At 35.1% G+C, this 19,902-nt stretch overlaps 1 protein-coding gene, 1 long non-coding RNA gene and 1 pseudogene across 5 annotated transcripts in view; 2 read left to right on the top strand and 1 right to left on the bottom strand.

Moving 5' to 3' along the window:
- Positions 1-19,902, top strand: part of HOOK3 (hook microtubule tethering protein 3) — a 162,601-nt gene that overhangs the window by 59,968 nt on the left and 82,731 nt on the right. For all 3 annotated transcript variants that reach the window (XM_079140616.1, XM_079140617.1, XM_079140618.1), the window contains exons 3-4: positions 6,596-6,668; positions 14,090-14,140. In XM_079140616.1, the coding sequence (XP_078996742.1) occupies positions 6,596-6,668; positions 14,090-14,140 (124 nt within the window). The remainder of the gene's footprint in view (positions 1-6,595; positions 6,669-14,089; positions 14,141-19,902) is intronic.
- On the top strand, positions 6,683-9,665 carry LOC306661595. Its single transcript, XR_013763906.1, has 3 exons — positions 6,683-6,921; positions 7,004-7,509; positions 8,789-9,665. It is a non-coding gene; the product is annotated as an uncharacterized lncRNA (long non-coding RNA).
- On the bottom strand, positions 7,797-8,763 carry LOC306661590 (nucleophosmin-like; annotated as a pseudogene). Its single transcript has one exon. The product of its transcript is annotated as a nucleophosmin-like (transcript).

Raw genomic sequence — 19,902 nt, 5'->3', positions numbered from 1 at the left:
TATTGATTCTTGCTGTTATTTCTTGCACTATGGAGGTCTTGTTAAGGAAGTCTGGTTCTAAGCCAACATGATGGAGATTCGGGCCTGCTTTTTCTTCTGTTTAGTGAAGGGTCTTAGGACTAATTCCTAGATCAAGGATCTAGAGTCCATTTTGAGTTGAGTTTTATGCAGGGTGAGAAATAAGGGTTTAATTTCATTTTACTGCATATGGATTTCCAGTTTTACCAGCACCATTTGTTGAAGAGGCTATCTTTTCTCCATTGTAAGTTTTTGGTATCTTTGTCTAGTATGAGATAACTGTACTTATGTGGGTGTGTCTCTGTGTACCATTGGTCTACCTATCTAGTTTGGTGCCAATATCATTTGTTACTATTGCTCTATAGTAGAGTTAAAGGTCTGGTATTGTGATACCTCCTGCATAACTCTTCCTGCCCAGGATTGCTTTGGCTATTCTGGGTCTTTCTTCTTCCAGATTCATTTCATGATTGCTTTCTCTATTTCTATAAGAAATGTCATTGGGATTTTAATTGGAATTGTGTTAAATCTGTATAGCGCTTTTGGAAGTATGATCATTTTGATAATATTCTGCCTCTCCAAGAACATGGGAGATCTTTCCATCTTCTAAGGTCTTCTTCAATTTCTTTCTTTAATGTTCTGTAGTTTTTATTGTGGAGATCTTTTACCTCTTTGGTTAGATTGATTCCCAAGTATTTTATTTTTTTCGAGGCTATTGTGAGTGGAGTTGTTTTCCTCATTTCCCTTTCAGATATTTCATCGCTTATGAATAAAAATGCTTTAGGTTTATATGTGTTGATTTTATATCCTGCTATTTTGCTGAATTCATTTATGAGGTCTAGAAGTCTTCTGGTGGAATTTTTTGGTTCTTGTAAATATAGAATCATGTCATCAGCAAATAATGACAGCTTGAGTTCTTCTTTTCCTATTTGTATTCCTTTAATTTCTTTGGTCTATCTAATTACTCTGGCTAGTATTTGAAGGATGATGTTGAATAGAAGTGGTGAAAGAGGGCATTTCTGTCTTGTTCCAGTATTTAAAGGGAATGCTTTCAGTTTTTCTCTATTAAGAAAGATACTGGCTGTGGGCTTGCATAAATAGCCTTTACAATGTTGAGGTATGTTCCTACTAACCCTATTTTTTCTAGTGTTTTGAGCATGAAAGGATGTTGTATTTTGTCGAATGCTTTCTCTGCATCAATTGAAATAATCATGTGATTCTTAACCTTAAGTCTATTGATGTGATGAATTACATTTATTGATTTCCGGATGTTGAACCAACCTTGCATCCTTGGGATGAACCCCACTTGATCGTTGTGAGCAATCTTCTTAATATGTTTTTGGATATGGTTTGCCAGGATTTTGTTAAGGATTTTTGCATCTATTTTCATCAAGGATATTGGTCTAAAATTGTCTTCCCTTGATGTATCTTTGTCTGGTTTGGGTATGAGGGTGATACTAGCTTCATAGAATGAGTTTGGAAGGGTTCCCTCCTCTTCTATTTCCTGGAATACTTTGAGAAGTATTGGAATGAGTTCTTTGAAGTTCTTGTAGAACTTGGCTGAGAATCCATCTGGTCCTAGACTTTTTTTAGTTGGTAGGCTATTGATGGCTTCTTCTATTTCATTGCTTGAAATTGATCTGTTTAAATTGTGTATGTCCTCCTGGTTCAGTTTGGGAGGATCATATGTCTCTAGAAATTTGTCAATGTCTTTGATATTTTCTATTTTGTTGGAGAATAGATTTTCAAAGTAACTTCTTCTTATGTTAGGTATTTCAGTGGTGTCTGTCATATTTCCTTTTCATCATGAATTTTAGTAATTTGAGTTTTCTCTCTCTTTCTCTTTGTATGTTTAAGGGATTGTCTATTTTGTTTACTTTTTCAAAGAACCAACTTTTTGTTTTGTAAAATTTTTGAATTGTTTCTTTTGTTTCAATTTCATTTATTTTTAGCTCTGATTTTAATTATTTCCGGTCTACTTTTGGTGTTGTTCTGATCTTCTTTAGGGCTTTGAGCTGTAAAGTTAGGTCATTTAGTTGTTTTTATTTTTTTCTTAAATGCACTCCATGCAATGAATCTTCCTCTTAGTACTGCTTTCATACTGTCCCAGAGATTTTGATATGTTATATCATTATTCTCATTTATCTCTAAGAATTTTTTTTTCTCCTCCCTGATGTTTTCTGGTATCCATGCTTCTTTCAGTAGCATATTGTTTAGTCTCTAGGTGTTGGAGTAATTTCTGTTTATTTCATCATTAATTTCTAGTTTCATTCCATTATGATCTGATAGAACACAAGGTAGTATCTCTATTTTTTTTGCATTTACTAAGGGCTTCTTTGTGGTATAACATATGGTTTATTTTAGAGAAGGAGCCGTGTGCTGCTGAGAAGAAAGTGTATTTGCTTTTTGATGGATGTATATTCTATATATGTCTGTTAAGTCTAAGTTATTGATTGTGTTATTGAGTTCTATGGTTTCTTTGGTTGGATTTTGTTTGGAAGATCTATCTAGTGGTGACAGCAGTGCGTTAAAGTCACCCAGAATTATTGTGTTGTGGTCTATGTGATTCTTGAAATTGAGAAGGATTTGTTTGATGTACAGGGATGCACCATTGTTTGGAGCATAAATATTTACTATCGTTATGTCTTCCTGATTTATGGTTCCCTTAAGCAGTATGAAATGTCCTTCTTTATCCCTTTTGACTTGGCTTGAAGTTCACTTTATCTGAAATAAGGATGGAAACGCCCACTTTTTTACTGAGTCCGTGTGCATGGTAGGTTTTTTCCCATCCTTTCACCTTTAGTCTGTGGACGTCCTTTTCTATGAGATGAGTCTCTTGAAGGTAGCATATTGTTGGGTCTTTCTTTTTAATGCATTCTGCCAGTCTATGTCTTTTGATTGATGAGTTTAGGCCATTAACATTCAGGGTTATTATTGAGATATAATTTGTATTCCCAGTCATTTGGGCTTATGTTTGGTTTTTATCTTGATTTCTCCTTTGATTGGTTTTACCTCTAAGGTAGTTCCTCCCTTCACTGACCTCCATTGTTGTCTTTCATTTCCTCCTCATGGAATATTTTGCTGAGAATATTCTGTAGCACAGGCTTTCTATTTGTAAATTCTTTTAACTTGTTTATTATGGAAGAATTTTATTTCGTCTTCAAATCTGAAGGTTAGGTTTGCTGGGTATAGGATTCTTGGTTGGCAACCATGTTCTTTCAGAGCTTGAAATATGTTGTTCCAGGCCCTTCTAGCTTTTAGGGTCTGGGTTGAGAAATCTGCTGATATCCATATTGGTTTCCCCCCATATGTAATCTGATGCTTTTCTCTCGCAGCCTTCGAAATCCTTATCTTTTTTATTTTGTATGTTAGGCATTTTCATTATAATGTGCCTTGGTGTGAATCTGTTGTAATTTTGTGCATTTGGTGTTCTGTAAGCCTCTTGTTTTTGATTTTCCATTTCATTCTTCAGGTTTGGGAAATTTTCTGATATTGTTTCATTGAACAGGTTGTTCATTCCTTTGGTTTCTTTCTCTGTGCCTTCCTCAATCCTGATAATTCTTAAATTTGATCTTTTCATGATGTCCCATAGTTCTTGGTGGTTCCTTTCATGGTTCTTACCATCTTCTCTGTTTGGGCAACTTTATTTTCAAGATTAAATATTTTGTCTTCATTGTCTGAGGTTCTGTATTCCAAGTGATCTAGTCTATTGGTGATGCTTTCCATTAATTTTTTTTTTTTTTTTTTTTTTAGAATCTCTGTCTCTTTGTTGAAATGATCTTTTGCTTCCTGCAGTTGCTCTTTCAGCTGCTTATTGGAGTGATCATTCATTACCTGATTTGCTGTCTTACCTCATTTTTTGCTTCACGAATCATTTTAATTATATATATTCTGAACTTCTTTTCTGACATTTCTTCTACCATGCTGTCACTGAGTTCTGTTAATGTAGAATCTAGGTTTGTTTGGATAATTTACCTACCTTGTTCTTTCATGTTCTTCATGTATTTTCCCCTCTTGCAGTACAGATCTAGGGTATTACACTTTCTCCCTATAGGTTTATAGGGACCCTATAGGTTTCCAAAACTTTTTCTTTAAGGGGGAGATCAATATTAGCAGCACCCAATACAGACAGTATGCAGCCCTAAAGCAAATTGTCCCTATTTGACTATAAAAAGATAATATATTTCTGGAGTTATATTAAGGAATAAAATCAATAGACTTTTCCCTTCATCCTAACGTATGACTATTGTATAATAAGGACAGATAAGTAAATGTGTTACTGATAAAATTTAAGGAAATGATTTTTGGTTTTGTTTTTTTCTCGACAGGAGTCAGATCATAGGAAGAAGCTAAAGATACTTTGTTATTGTTATTTACATATTTGCAGAACTATAATCCATTTAGAATTTTGAGAAAATTACCTTTATTTATGTGATCCTAGACTGACTCCATTAAGTAAGGAGCACTTAGAAAACATTGCTGAAATTGTAAACTACTCAACGAAACAGATGTTATAGCTAGAGGCCTTCATTTGGAGTCAAAGCTTATTATTAGGGAAAGTCACATTGAACTTAACATTTTAGGCTACTATTTTGGGTATGTTCTGCCTAAGTAAATTTTGGAAGCTTATTAAATTAGTGTTACCACATTCCAAAAACTTACTGAGAACTTGATTTGTGCCAAACACAAGGTATCAGATGTTATGGCTGTGAACTGCAAGTGCCAGCCCATAATTAATGTTGAATGTCATGAGTAACATTGGTCTTTTTCTGCTTATGACCTAGTTTACTGAGCTTTAAGGAAATAACGAACCATGAGACCTTGGCGTTTTTTGCTAAACCAGTTATGTGTTGAATTCTACTGATCTTTTTAACAAAATGATTGTACTCTCAGCTCTGCCATTTAACTATTATTGAACCTGGGAAACTTAATTTTTCAATGGACTAATTATCTGATTAGACATTTCTTCAAAGAGGACAATACAATGGGCCAATACCCATGAATAGATGCTTACCATAATTAGCCATCACAGAAACACAAATCGAAAGCATGAGATACCATGTCACCACTAGTTTTACTATAACTAAATAGACAAATAAGTGTTGGCAGGATTGTTTGGAAATTGGAACCCTCATACATTGCTGGCGGGATTGTAAAATAGTGTAGCTATTTTGGAAAACCAGTCGTGGTTCTGATGTTAAACAATTATCAGGGGACCCAGCAGTTCTACCCTTAGCCATATATCCAGGCAAAACGTATGCCATACCAAAATGGGTATGTGAGTGTCAAAGCATCATTATTCATAATAGCCAAAAAGTGAAACAACCCAAATGTAATTAGCTGATGAATCCCAAAGGCAGAATGTTTTCTCTGATATGTGGATGCTAACCCACAACATAGGAAGGGAAGATTAGAATTTCATTGGACTAGACAAGGGGGAATGAAGGGAAGGGCTCCTGGGTTGAATCCCTGGTATAGAAAAAAAAAAAAAAAGAAAGAAAAAGGCTTCAAAAAGAAACAATTGATTTCTACAAAAGTAACAGTTTTGGGTTATATATTTATTACCTAAATAATTTTTTCATAATGAAAATTAAAAATGCTAAGTAGCTATTGCTTCATTTGAAGTTAATTTGAATAAAATTTTGTACTGATTGTATTTATTGTTTTAAGTTACACTAAAAGTTGAAATGTAGATTTATTCTGATATTTCTGTCTCATTACTTTTTTTTTCCCCCTTTTTGTAGGGGCGGGGAGTTTGAATAGAGACAGTTGTATTATGGAAAGATCATGGACTTAGCATTTGTTAGGCTAAGACAAACACAGGCATCCACAGTGTTCTTGGGCAAATGATTTAATTTCTTAGAACATCAATTTGAAAACTTTAAAATGAGGCACATGCTGAATTTGAGAAGTTTTAGGGTTTTTTTTTCTTCCTAGTTGTTAGATATATGGGAGATTTTCGTAGGAAAAATAAAATTAAAAAATAAGTACAAGTATATTTAGATTCTAAACTTGTTTAAATGTATTCACATTAATGTTATCTTAGATTTTAAGCCTTTCACAAACATGTTTAGATTCTGTATAACTTCTAAACATAAAATAGGTTCTCATTTATAAATGATTTGAAGAAACCAAAGTTTAACGACATTTTGGGTGGTCTTTGAAGCATTAGGCAATAGAGATCATTAAAACTATTAACTGAAAAGTTTATTTTACCTTTATTTGTTTAGTCTTTTTAAAAATTGTCATTGATTTTGACTGTTTTTTAGATATTTGTGTGGCATCTACTATTCTAGTATATTCAACTAATTCTTTAGAATATACTAACTTATATTACCATTTTTTGTCTTTTAGGGTTTTTTTAAATAATAAAATACATATTTTTATAACAGCTAATAACAGTCAAATTGATTTTAGAAAAATATGCTATAATTATACATGGCCTGAATTATTTAATGACTGATGTGTGTGAAATACATTTTTATGTCTCAAATAATGGTATGAGATGGGATTCTCTTGTCTGTTTTTTTAAGTATGATTAGCTACATGATTTAATATACTAGCATTTCTTTATTTGCAGAGATCCTGCATATTTTGATGAAAATTGGCTAAACAGAATCAAAACTGAAGTGGGAGATAATTGGAGGCTAAAGGTATTTCTTTTTGTTTTACCATCTGTTGATTCTTTAAATGTTTGTGTTTGATATTTGTTGTTGTTGTTGTTGTTTTATCTAATAACATTCAGTGAGCTTTAAACACTTAGGTATCCTGTAGTGAAATAATCTAGAATTAAAGATAGGAGTCAGTAATGCATGGTGGGTAAGAGCAAACATGCTTTGGAGACAGAGTACTTGTGTTCTCAGGTCTACCACTACTTTCTGTGGGGAAGTGTTGTAACCTTTCTGTGTCTCTCCCCATTGTAAAATAAGGATTGTAATGAGATCTGTCTCACAGAGATGAGTTACTGTATACTTAGAATAGCATGCAGGGCCTAGGGTTGTAGCTCAGTGGTAGAGTGCTTGCCTATCACATGTGAGGCACTGGGTTCAATCCTCAGAACCACATAAAAATAAATAAAACAAAGGTATCATGTCCACCTACAACTAAAAAAAAAAAAAAAAAAAAAGAATAGCGCATAGTACATGTGTTAGTTGCCAGTGGTGATGGTTGTGTTAATAATGAGAAGATATTGATCATTATTAACTGTGTTCCAAACACTCAAAGAATTTCATTTTCATATCTTTCCCAGTATCCCTAAATTCCAGTGTTTCTCAATCTTATTAGACCAAACCCACAATATCAACTATAGTTTACTTTGTAACTGACCCACCTGAATGTTCGTATATAGGCAAGCAACTTTTTACCCATACTTTATATACTGATGTTTTTATTTTTTCAGATGTTGGTTGCAAATCCACTAAATTATTTTAACTTTATATTTTTAAATAATTATATACTCACAGGAAGTTGAAAAAAAGATGTTCTTTTTATCCAGTTTTTTTTTTACCTTATTAAAATACTGAGTTTATTTCACATGTATATTTTTGTCTCCCCACCATTTCCATGTCTGACCACCACTACTACTATGTCCTATCATAACATTCCATACATACTTAAAAACCAAGCAAAGGGTGGAGTTCCATCTTTAAAACTAAACAGGCATTTTGGACAACACATTCTTGCCAATGGAACCTGGACAACATTTATCAAACACGGTAGGGAAAGTTCTCACTTTGCATTATAAAAAGGACAGCCAGATATCAACTGTTACAGAAATGAAAGAAGACGGAAATTTTTAACAAACTGTTTAAACTATTTTCTTAAAGAGACTTCCTCCACTGCCAGAGATCTTGAATAGCCTCCTGGTCAGTCATCCGGAAGCAATTCTTCACATAATTGACGAACTTGGCTTCCACTTTGGGAAGAGAACCACCTTTCTCTATACTTGCTTGCATTTTTGCTTTAATGTCTTCTATAGAACTAGGTCCTTTTGGTGTTTTAGGAGTTTTTTCCTGTTTTTTTAAGGATTCTTGACCTTTTGATCTTGGTGTTGATGGTTTTGAGTCTTTTCCATTCTGGTTTGATTTTTGTGCATTTTTGGCTGGAGTATCTCGTACAGATTTCTTCACTGGAGCTTTTTCTTCAGTTTCCTCATCATCAAAATCATCATCATCATCATCATCTTCATCAGCAGCAAGTTTTACTTTTTTCTGGGGAACCTTGCTACCACCTCCAGGGGCAGATCACTTTCCAGACACACTAAGAGTTTTACATCCTCCTCCTCTTCATCTTCTGATTCTGCATCTTCCTCCACAGCTACTAAGTGCTGCCCACTAATATGCACAGGCCCTGAACCACACTTCAACCTTAAGACCACAGGTGGTGTGATTTCAAAGCCCCCAAGGGAAACCGTTGGCTGTACAGACATTTTCAATGTTGCCAATGTTACTTTAATAGGGCTGCCTTCATAATTCATTGCCTCTGCTTCAACAATGTGCAATTCATCCTTTGCACCAGCCCCTAAACTGACCGCTCTTAAGGATAACTGGTGTACATTTTCATCATTATCCACCTTAAAGTGATAATCTTTGTCAGCCTTTAGTTCACAACCGAAAAGATAGTTCTGGGGCCTCAGGGGGCTCATGTCCATGTCCATCGAATCTTCCATGGGGTGGTAGCACTCACTTAGGTGGGAGAGAAGGTGGACGGAAAATAGGCTGCTGCCCTAGAGAAGAGACGCGCAGGATGGAATCACGCCAGGGACTTTATCCAGTTTTTCCACTGGTAACATCATCTTTAACTATAATGCATTATCAAAATAGGGGTCTTTATGTGGTGTACATTTCATTTAGATTTTACCAGTGTTACGTGTACTTCTTTCTGTTTATATATACAATTCTTTGTCACTGTCCCATGGCATAGCTTCTTTCACTAAAATCACAGGGTACAGAATTATGCTATCACCAGAGGCTACCTGGTGCTGCCTTTAAATCCACATTCATACCACCAGCACATCTGAGCCCTTGCAACCACCAAATTCTTCTGTTTTTCCTGTAATTTTGTTACCGTGCATTGATTTTTATGACCCAGTAATATTCTGGTAGTTTGAAAAACCTGGAACTATTTCTTTTTAGTATACACCAGTATATACTGGTGGAGACTCAGAAATGCAAATGATTAAACTTGTAAAGCCCCTGGTCTGTGTGGATTTTTTTTTTTCTTTCTTCATTCATATATTCATTCACTCATTTGTTTATGAACAAAGGCATGATGGAATGATGAGGTCTTGCTCTGTTGTTCAGACTGGTCTTGAACTTTTGAAGTGGTCCTCCCACCTCAGCTTCCTGAGTACCTGGGATTACAAATGCATACCCAGTAAGCCCAGCCCTGGTTTGTTTTTATATTTCCCTCCAGAAGCACATGTTTGATTAACAAATGTTGATTGCTTAAGCATTAGGACTGCCAAAATCTAATACCTTCTTTTTTCTAAGCAAGGGATGGAAACTGTTTAATGGCTCTGTTTTAATTTCAGAACAGCCTTTCAAGATCAGGTAATTAGGGGAGATAGCTCAGTTGGTAGAGTGCTTGCCTTGTATGCACAAGGACCTGGGTTCGATCCCCAGTACTGCAAAAAAAAAAAAGTAAGTCCTTTTTGGGGCTGGGGATATAGCTCAGTTGGTAGAGTGCTTGCCTTGCAAGCATAAAGCCTTGGGTTCAAATCCCCAGCACCGCAAAAAAAAAAAAAAAAAAAATCAGGCAATAAAATAAGTATTATATAATGCTATAGTGTGTTCAAAACAATTTATGCATGTTTAAAATAATGCTGCTAATTCTTTTGTTTGCTTGCTGCTTAACCGTATGCCCCCATGTGCACAGAAACACATACATGCTCAGATGCACCATAGTATAGTGTCATGAGTATGTGGCAATAGTATTTGGACAGATAAAAATACAGTTATATAGATAAAAATGTTTATCATGTTCTTAATGTTTAGAACTGAAATTTGTTTTCCATATTTTACCTTTGGTTATACTTCCTCAATTTTATGATGCCATTGAGTAAAAATATATATACCTTTTTGTGATTGAGGAAAAGCTACTCTTTTAAATGAACATATTCATTTTTAATATATTCTAATTTTAAATGTTAATATATGAGAAAAAGGATCATCTTAGAATAGGACTAAAAAAAATAAAGCATTTTCCATATCTCCAAATTTTTCCTGAAGAACAAGCATGCTAATCTTAATTTTGAGATTTGTTGTTGTTTTTAATAAATAAGTTTTCAGTTTATTTTTTTCCTTAAAAATAAATGTCTTCAACCACTGGGTAGCCCTTAATTAATTCAATCTCTTTTCTCAAAACTATAAATATGTAGTTTTATTAAAACAAAAATTGACCATGTAGGTGAAGTTTACATTTAAACAAAATTTTCACAGAAATCTAATATAGACCTAAAAAGATTTTATAATATAGTTCTAAATACAGTGTGGATGATGTCAAAATACTAATAGATCTCATGATTCAAGGCAGAGCATTTTGGGTATCAGTTAATTCTTAAGTTTTTTTTCCCCCCCAAGTATTTTTGTTTTGTGTTTTAAAGTGAACCACTGTTGAGATATAAAAGTTAATCTTTTCCTAAGACCAAGTCTTTTGAAATCAGTTGACCCTTGAATTGACTCAGTGAAACTTGTGCTGTCAGTGAATGAAAGCCGCATAGTTTCAGAGTTCAAAGTTCAAAAATCAGTTTCCAGTAGTTCCTCTAATAGTTTCCATCGTAAGAGTGTGGGCCACCCACTTTCTCTACTCTCCTATCTTTTTACTTCCCTTGGCCTCCCTACCCTCGAGTATGTCAGCTTGGATGGACAAGCTGATATTTATAACTTCATAATTGGAAAAGAAAGGGTCTTTTGTTTAATTTCAAGAATTATCACCTCTAAGACAGAATGTTTTGCCTAACTCTTCAATAAAATACTCTCCCATCTCAGTCAGTTTCCATCTCCAAAATGGCAGCTTTGGTAACTTATGAACTGGCTTAGTCCTTTGTGGGGAACAACAGTAAGCTCAGGTGAAGAACTCTTTGGCTCATAGGTTTCAGGCATTCACAGCTTTTAAATATTCTATCATAACTCCTCATTTATGGTGCCAAGTATGGTAAAATACTTACCTTTTCAAATCATTAGTTAGTTGTCAAATCATTAGTTAGTTGTTCTTTCCATTGTTTCACTGTTTCCCCAGTCAGGCCTCAAATTTTAAACCACAATGATCCTATTCATTTCTCTTTTTCCCCACTCTATCCTTCCACCCCCAGATACTACACCATTAATAGCCAAAAACAGCACACATGCTGCACTATGAAAATGTGGAGTTAAGCAGGCATGGTGGTATGTACCTGAATTCCAACGGCTTGGGTGGCAGAGGCAGAAGGATTGCAAGTTTGAGGCCGGCCCTAAGCAACTTACTGAGACACTCTCTGAAAATTAAAAGGACTGATGTAGATCAGAGGTAAAGCACCCCTGAGTTCAACCCCCAGTACCAAAAAAAAAAAAAAAAAAAAGGCAAAGTTAGCACTGCTGGGAAGAGGGCTATGACTTGTGGAGATGTTCTTGAATTGACCTTCATGGAAGGCCCTTTGCTTTTCTCAGTAAAGTACAGAATGGGTTGGTTTGAAATACTTCACCCCCTCTCCTCCCTGGGATGGGTGTGCAAACTGTTCAGCTTGGAACAACTTTAAAGTGCTTGGGCTGCTGCAGGGCACAAAATTCATACTGGTTCTTCAAAGGACATCTCAAAGCTACCTCATGGTGTCAAGACTAGTAGAACTCCTTCTCTTCCCACTTGAAACTCAGTCAGAAGTGACAGGGATTGGAACTTAGGAGTTAATTCTTGTCATCTTTTTTTGTTGTGGGAATGCCATCAAGTCAGCCTTTACTCACATAATGATCTGGCAGCCTGTGGGCACTTGATATTGGCTTCCTTGGCAGGGACCAGTTCAGCCTCATCAATTTTTTTCAACTCAAGTCTGTAGTTCCATTATTCAGCTCCAGCTCTAAACCCTGGGCAGTGCCTTTTCTTTCTTCTTTAGTTTGCTCTCTTCTCCGTTATCTTCAGAGTCAGAATCACCTTTGCACTTGTTTCCCTCTAGTTTATCTATTTGGGGCTGTTTTCTGTGACCATAGAAACTCAACAATGAGTTCAAGGGAATCTAGGTTCTCTTCTGGCTCCATATGTTGTCCTCATCTGAGAAAACTTTCTATTTTAGGAGGTACTTCATTTTGCCCTTTACAACTTGGCCATAGAGAACTTCCCCCCCCCACATATTCCAATTCCTCCTCTTTTAGCACCACCTCTACTCCCCCCGCCCCTCAAAGTGCCACTAACATTCTGTTATGAAGTATAACACTGCTCAGAGCAGCTCTGAGTCTGAAAGGAATCAGTGCTGTACTACTAGTGTGGCTCGTTGGGCCAGTTGGGAGAGTGCTGCCCAGGAATGGAACAAATAGGGTGGCTACAGTCAAGCCCCTCACTGAAGCTGCAGCATACTGCAGGCCTTGCCAGCAGCCCTCAGCTTAGCCAAACAAGAAGCTTGCACTCTGTGCTGCCCTACCCATCTGCTCCTTGTAGATGTGGCTTAATTCAGCCTGTTTCAGTTATATATAGAACATCTTCAATTATAGGTCAAGAGTCCTTAATCCAAAATTTGAAACTCTTTTCTGATCCCAAGCCTTTCAGACAGTGGATGCTCAACCTGTACTAATAATGTTGGCAAGGATCAACTAGATTAATGGGATAATCAACAGAATCATATCATACATACATTTCATTTTAACATAAATTTAACTGTATGAGTTGGGTAAAAAAGGAAAAGAATTTTACAATTTGCAGTAAACATAGCAGTGATACTCTTCCTGTTATTTTTCCCAAATAACCTATTGGCCAGAGAACTTAAGCTCTGGAATGAGTAAACACTGGGAGACATCTCTATTGCTTCCTCCTATTTCATTTTTTTGGGTATTTCATAGAGTAAAAGCTCTTGCAGTTCTCAGTGTTACTCTATTCTAATGTTTCAAAATAAAAATTTTTTAAACTGCCTTATAAATATTTACTTTGAAAAGCTAAAGAAACAGCTATCTTTTCCAACAGTGAGGGAATTTGGAGACATTATACTCAGTGGATTAAGAGATCTTCAAGGGTAACTTTGACTATAGTTTTAGCTTCATGCTCTAAATTTAGAACCTAAACCTTCTTGTAAGTTGCTGCTCCACTTTGCTAGGGAAAATAGCACTAAACTTGAATCTTCATTAACAACAGCAATTTTTTCTTTACCTGTAGAAAATCTGAATAATCCAATGTTACTGTTAGTTTTATTTACCTACCTGGCATTCACTATCAGTGTGATTATTACATTGAAACTTCAACTAAATTAGAAATTTTATTTTTTAATTTTTGTTTTCTTGCTGTACTATGGACTGAACCCAGGACTCCCAACAAGTTAGGCAAGCACTCTACAACTGAGCTATATCCCCAGCCCATTTTTTAATTTGAAACAGGATTTCTTTAAATTACCTTAAACTTGGAATCCTGTCTCAACCTCCTGATTATCTGGGATTACAGTTGTGAGCCACCATGCTCAGCCTTAATTTGTTTTATGAATTTCTTAGACCAATAAATTAAGCTATCAATAGTCCTGTATTGATGATGGTAATTCAAATATGCTGTTAAATTTTATGTTTTTCATATATGTTGAGTATCCCTTATCTGAAATGTTTGCAATCAGAAGTGGTTTATATTTCAGAGTGTTCTGGATTTTGGAATATTTGCAGTAGATTTTGCCAGTTGAATATCTCTAATCTGAAATCAGAAATGCTCTAAAATCCAAACTACGACTAGTGATGTGACTTTCCAAAAGTTTCAGATTTGGGAAAATTTAAAATTTCAGATTTTTGGATTAGGAATGCTTAACTTGTATATGCTTTATGATTAACTAGAATGATGTTTGGCTTAGAAATTTTTTGTTAAGCTATATTTTGGTCTTTGCTTGCCTTTGACCAGGTTGTTCTCTCTCTTTATACAGATTAGCAATTTAAAGAAAATTTTAAAAGGAATCCTGGATTACAATCATGAGGTAAGGACTTTTTTCTGAATCTACTTGGAAGTATTACTATAGGACAGTTTAATTTTATAATAGTTTTAAATAAGGAAAATTTGTTTTTAAATTTAGTAATCCATTTGTTTTTTCTTATTTAGTTTCTAGGATATTGGTTCCAACAACCATCTGTTACATGCTAAACAGATGAATAATCTTCATTGTGTTATGGGTAGTTTGTAGATGATTACTAATTTATGTTAGATTTTGCTTTCTGCTGTTAATTCTCCCTTTTCCCCTAACTTGTGAAAATGGTTTAGAGCCCGTGCACTAGCACATTTAACTCATTGCCCACTTGTGTTTTATTACTTGGCAAAACCCTGGCCCTAGATGAACTTACTTTATCCTCTGAATCTGTATCAGAATAGTCAGACTTTGCTGGGAAAAATTTCAGAGTGAAACTAAATAATTTCACTTTAAATTTCACGATCACAGATGCCAAATGGACACAACATTACCTAGAAACCTGCGTTATTTGCCTATTTTTTCCCCCTGCAAACTTACATGTGTTCATGGTTATATTTGTAACCATAACATCAGTCTTCCCCATTTCAGTAAGTATGACACTTCATCCACCCTAGAACACAAGCCCCAAACCTTGAAATCACCTTACAACCTTAACAGTTCATCCTCCACCCCCACCAGTTACTGAGGATAAACAAAGGGTTCTTTACCACTGAGCTATATCCCCATCCCTTTTTATTTTTTATTTTGAGACAGGGTCTTGCTAAGTTGCTGATGTTGACCTTAAACTCAGCAATCCTCCTGATTATAGATGTATGCCACTATGCCCAACCCTTCCTTCATTTAATATCATCTGCAAGATCTACTAAACCTTCAAACTAGAGTTTTTTCCAGCTCTCCCACCATGACCCTATACCAAAGCATCATTAACTTGTGCTTAGATTACTAAAAAGCCTAATTGGTAACTGATTTTACCATTACACTTTGATAGTCTGGTCTCCACTTTCAAGCCAGTATAGATTTTAAAAATATAAATTAGAGTATGTCAGTTTCCTCCTTAAAGTCTTAGGTGGTTTACTATTGCCTTAAAGATGGAATCCACATTTCTTACTATACACCACCAGATGCTACATGATCCTCTAACCACTTCTTACACTACTTTCTCCTCACCAGTAATACTACAGCCACTTTCATCCACCTGTTCCTCTGATATGCCAAACCTCTGTGTGCCTCAGTTCCATCACACCTGGTTCTCTTGATGTATGTCATGTTCTTCCCTCAGCTTTTGTCATTATCAGTACATACTTATTTGAACCTGTTCCCACTTCCCAGAGATGCTTTCCTTGAGCATGTGCTATCTCAGCTGGGGCAGCAGTTACTTCAACCCCTTATTCAGTCTCAGTTCCCTGTTTATTCCCTTCGATCCTTGCCATATCTGTTTTTTTTTTTTTTTTTTTATTTGTTGATTTACTTGGTTATCTGACCCTCATGTTAGTCATGAAGTGAGGTTGGGACCAGACCTGATGTAGTCATTGTTATATCCCCCTAGAATAGTACTATCATTTAGTTAGTATTCTAGATTTCCCATCCTCTCAAATTATATTTATAATTAGTGAAGCACTCCTATAATTCCAGCTACTGGGAAGGCTAAGGTGGGAGGATAGCAAATTTGAGACCAACCTCAGCAACTTAGAGAGATCCTGTCTCAAAATAAAAAGGGCTGGGGATGTAATTCAGTTGTAGAGTGCTGCTGGGTTCAATCCCCAGTACCATAAATAAGTTAATAATTATTTATAAAAATATTAATAAATACTATAAATGTTTATATATTTGGAAATATATAGATGACTACTATAAAATTAATAGTATTTATTTATGTGAAATAAATACAAATTTCCAAGAAAAATAGGACGTTTATAATGTGTAACAGTATATATAGGGTTTATGTTAGACATCTTGACAGATGTGTGTGGGAGTGGTTTTTTGTTTTTTTTTTGTTTTTGATTGACTAGAAGTTACTGTTACTTCTTAAGGGTACTAAGAAGAAATATTTATTAGATCTTTTAGGCTTAGAGGGTGTCATTGTTTTTGTTCTGAGTACTGGGCCTATTTTGTGACGTATAAATGGTAATTTTCAATAAAATTTTACAGTGAAAAAGGTAAAAGAGAAAATTTATGTCAAAGATCATGATGATGTTTCAGGAACTAAATTACCAAGTGTTATTGTGAGACAGGTATTATTTGTAGTGCTGCACTCTTACCAGATGTTAGAAGTTCTGTTATCCCCATCTTACATGTGAAAAACTGGTCAGGTTATCTACCCATACATATCTCTTTCTGTTCATCTATGTTGTATTTCTTTTTTCATACCCCCAACTATTCTACCTCCACTCCACAAAATTTTCCTTGGCAATATTTGGTCCTTGAGTCTATCTGAGTCACTCTGGTTTCAGTGAGCATAATCCAGTCATGCTCTTCATGTTCAGAGAGTAGAAAAATCCAAATCTCTGAAGTTGGCCCAATTATATTCAGTACTAAATGATCATGAGAAAAATGGGAGAGTGTGTAAATCTAATATCAGATGTTTACTTACTTTGTGCTTGTACAACCACTTAGTAAGCATACTTTGTGGTTCATTACCAGTCCCCATTTATTCTCAAAACCCAGTGTTGTCTTTCTTCTTACCACCTACTGTAATTTTTAAATGTATATTTCTTTGTGCATTTACTTATTTATTTCATGCTTTCTACCCCTTACATAAACACTTCAAAGACAAAATACTTGTCTGTATTTAAAGGCCTTGTAAATATATATGGCTTTTTTTTTTTTTTTTAATAGCTTTTGACAAAGTAATTTTAGCTTTAGAATTCTAGTTTACCCTCTAAGCTAGGTGTGGTGGCACACACCTGTAATCCCAGGCTGAGGTAGGAGTCATCAAGAGTTCAAAGCCAGGATTAGCAACAGTGAGGTGCAAGCAACTCAGTGAGACCCTGTCTCTAAGAGACAAAAAGGGCTGGGGATGTGGCTCAGTGGTTGAGTGCCCCTGAGTTCAATCTCCAGTAATCTGCCCCACACCACTACCACCAAAAAAAAAATTCTGAGGCAAGAGGATCACTTGAGCCCAAGAGTTAGAGGCCAACTTGGACAATAGAGTGAGATCCTATTGCAATAAAATGAAATAAAACTACTTAGGTCTGTCTACCTCATCATTGTTTCATTGTAGGCAAAAATTGAAAATAACCCAAATGTCTTAATAATAAGATGATGTTCTGTAAGTACTTTACAACCATAAAACTTCATATTTATAAAAACTAATATGAAATATAAGATTATATGTCATACCAGTTTTATAGAAAAAAATATAAATGCACTTATAAAGTGTATATACAGGTCCATAGTCTCTAATCATTTAGACTTGATTCATTTTGAAACCCAGGGTTTTTTAGACTTTAGAAAGGTAATATGAACCTGATGCAGTGGTGCACATGTCAGGAGGTTGAGGCAGAAGGATCACAAGTTTGAGGCCAGCCTCAGCAATTTAGCAAGACCCTGTCTCAAAATGAAAAGCACTGGAGATTTAACTCAGTAGTAAAGTGCCCCTGAGTTCAATTCCCAGTACCTCCTCCCCCCAAATGAAAAGGTAACATACAAAACAATGTATTGTGTAAATACCCCCAGGCAGATGTGCCTATCATATTATATTGATATTTCTTGCAGTGAAACTCAAGGTTTTTCACTCTAAACGGAATAAACAAAAATAATAAATAAACTTGTTCTTTTATTACCTTTCACCCTCATCCTGGGAAGTACCTTTGTCCTGTCCTACCTTATATTCCATTGATTGAATCATATGTATTTCTCATTCCTGGTTTATTTTCTTTTTCTAGTAAAGTACATTTTTCACTAGCATCTTCTGAAGAGTACATGATAGATACTTTTTTAGGTCATGCACATTTTAAAATAATGTTTCTTGAGGGTTGAGTTGGCTATGGAATTTTAGTTGAAAAAGTCTTAAGAATTGAAGTAACTTGCAGTGCTACTTTTGAAATCTCTCATGTGGATTCTCGTTCCTTGGCAACTTTTTGATTTTATAGAAATTTTTAGGATCTTTTTAAAAAATCTCCCAAGTTTTGGGATGGTGTGCTTTGGTGTGAGGAGTATTTTTGGCAGGGAAAGAGGTTTATTTAAAAATAATTATGATGCTTGGTGCTTTCCAAGCTATTCAAACTAACTACCTACTAGTCTGAGTTTTAGAAATTTTTCTGATATAAATATATTTTTTTAATTCATATTTTTCCAATTGATTTTCTGTATTCACTTTCCAGCCTTTGAGCCTTCTGGATTAATTCTTTAATTAGCTAGCCATTTCTCTTGAGTTTTTGCTCTACTTTCTGAGATAATCACACCTTTCTTCCAGTTTGCCCGTTGAAGCTTTCATTTATATTATCTCATTTTTAATTCCCATGATCCCTTTGCTATTTTTGAAATGAAACTTATATCTTGTTCTTACTTTATGAATGTAATACTTTTTCTCATCTTTCTGTATTTATCATATATTAATTTTACTTCCATCTTTTATTTACTCTATTCATTTTTTTTTTTTTTTTTTTTTTTTTTGCGGTGCTGAGGATTGAACCCAGGGCCTTGTGTTTGCAAGGCAAGCACTCTACCAACTGAGCTAAATCTCTAGCCCTCTATTCATTTCTTAATCCATCTGCTCAGATTCCTCCCAATATGTATTGCAGCATATTTTTGTATAAATTTCTAGAGAGTGATTTTCCTATTCATTTAATTCAGTTTGTTTTCATTATCATTTAGAGTAAACTCCAATTCTTAAAGTAACTGTCAAGGAAGTAAATGATCTCCCTCCCACCCTGTTCTACCCAGCTACAGTGACCTTGCTATTGCTGGAGTTCATCAAGTACACTCCTATCTTAATACTTTGCCCTAAACTAACGTGTGTGGTGTGTTCCCCCACATTTTGTTATATGATTTACTGGTTTATTCTAGATCTCTGTTTATTTTTTTTGTCTTTGGAAAGTTGTTATTTTATTGTAGGGGGGTGTTTTGGTTTTTGTTTTCTTGGTTTTGGTACTGGGGATGGAACCCAGGGTCCCACACAGGCTAAGCACATACTCTACCATTGAGCTGTATTCCCAGCTCCTCTGCTCAGATTTTGTCTTAACAGAGGCTTTCCTTGACCACTTATCTAAAATAGTAGCACCCCTTCTGCACAACACCCTTCAGTTTTTCTCTATAAAATAAACATATATTCAGATAAGTACATGACATACATATGTGTTAATTTAACAGTTATAAAGTGAACAGTCTTATAACAGGTCTGTGGAACATTGTCACCACCTTAGAAGGCCGCTGTGTTCACCTTCCTTCACAACCACTTTTTTTCATCTCCTATCCACAGCAAATCATGATCCAGAGTTTGTAAAATAAAATTTAAAATCCATTCTTTGTCTATTATCAAGAATACAAATAATAAATGTTGACAAGGATGTGGGGGAAAAGGTACATTCATACACAAATATAGTATAGTCACTCTAGAAAGCAGTATGGAGATTGCTCAGAAAACTAGGGATGGAGCCAGCATATGACCCAGCTATCCCACTCCTTGGTATATATCCAAAATACCTAAAATCAACCTACTGTAGAGATACAACCACATCAGCTTTTATCACAGCATAATTCACAATAGATAAGCTATGAACAAGCCTAGGTACTTGTCAGCAAATAAATGGATAAAGGAAATATGGTGACCTAGG

Source organism: Sciurus vulgaris, assembly GCF_902686455.1.
Source record: "Sciurus vulgaris genome assembly, chromosome: 5".
Classification (NCBI taxonomy): Eukaryota; Metazoa; Chordata; class Mammalia; order Rodentia; family Sciuridae; genus Sciurus; species Sciurus vulgaris.
Note: the sequence above shows the minus strand (reverse complement) of the source record. Positions and strands in the feature narration are given on the sequence as shown.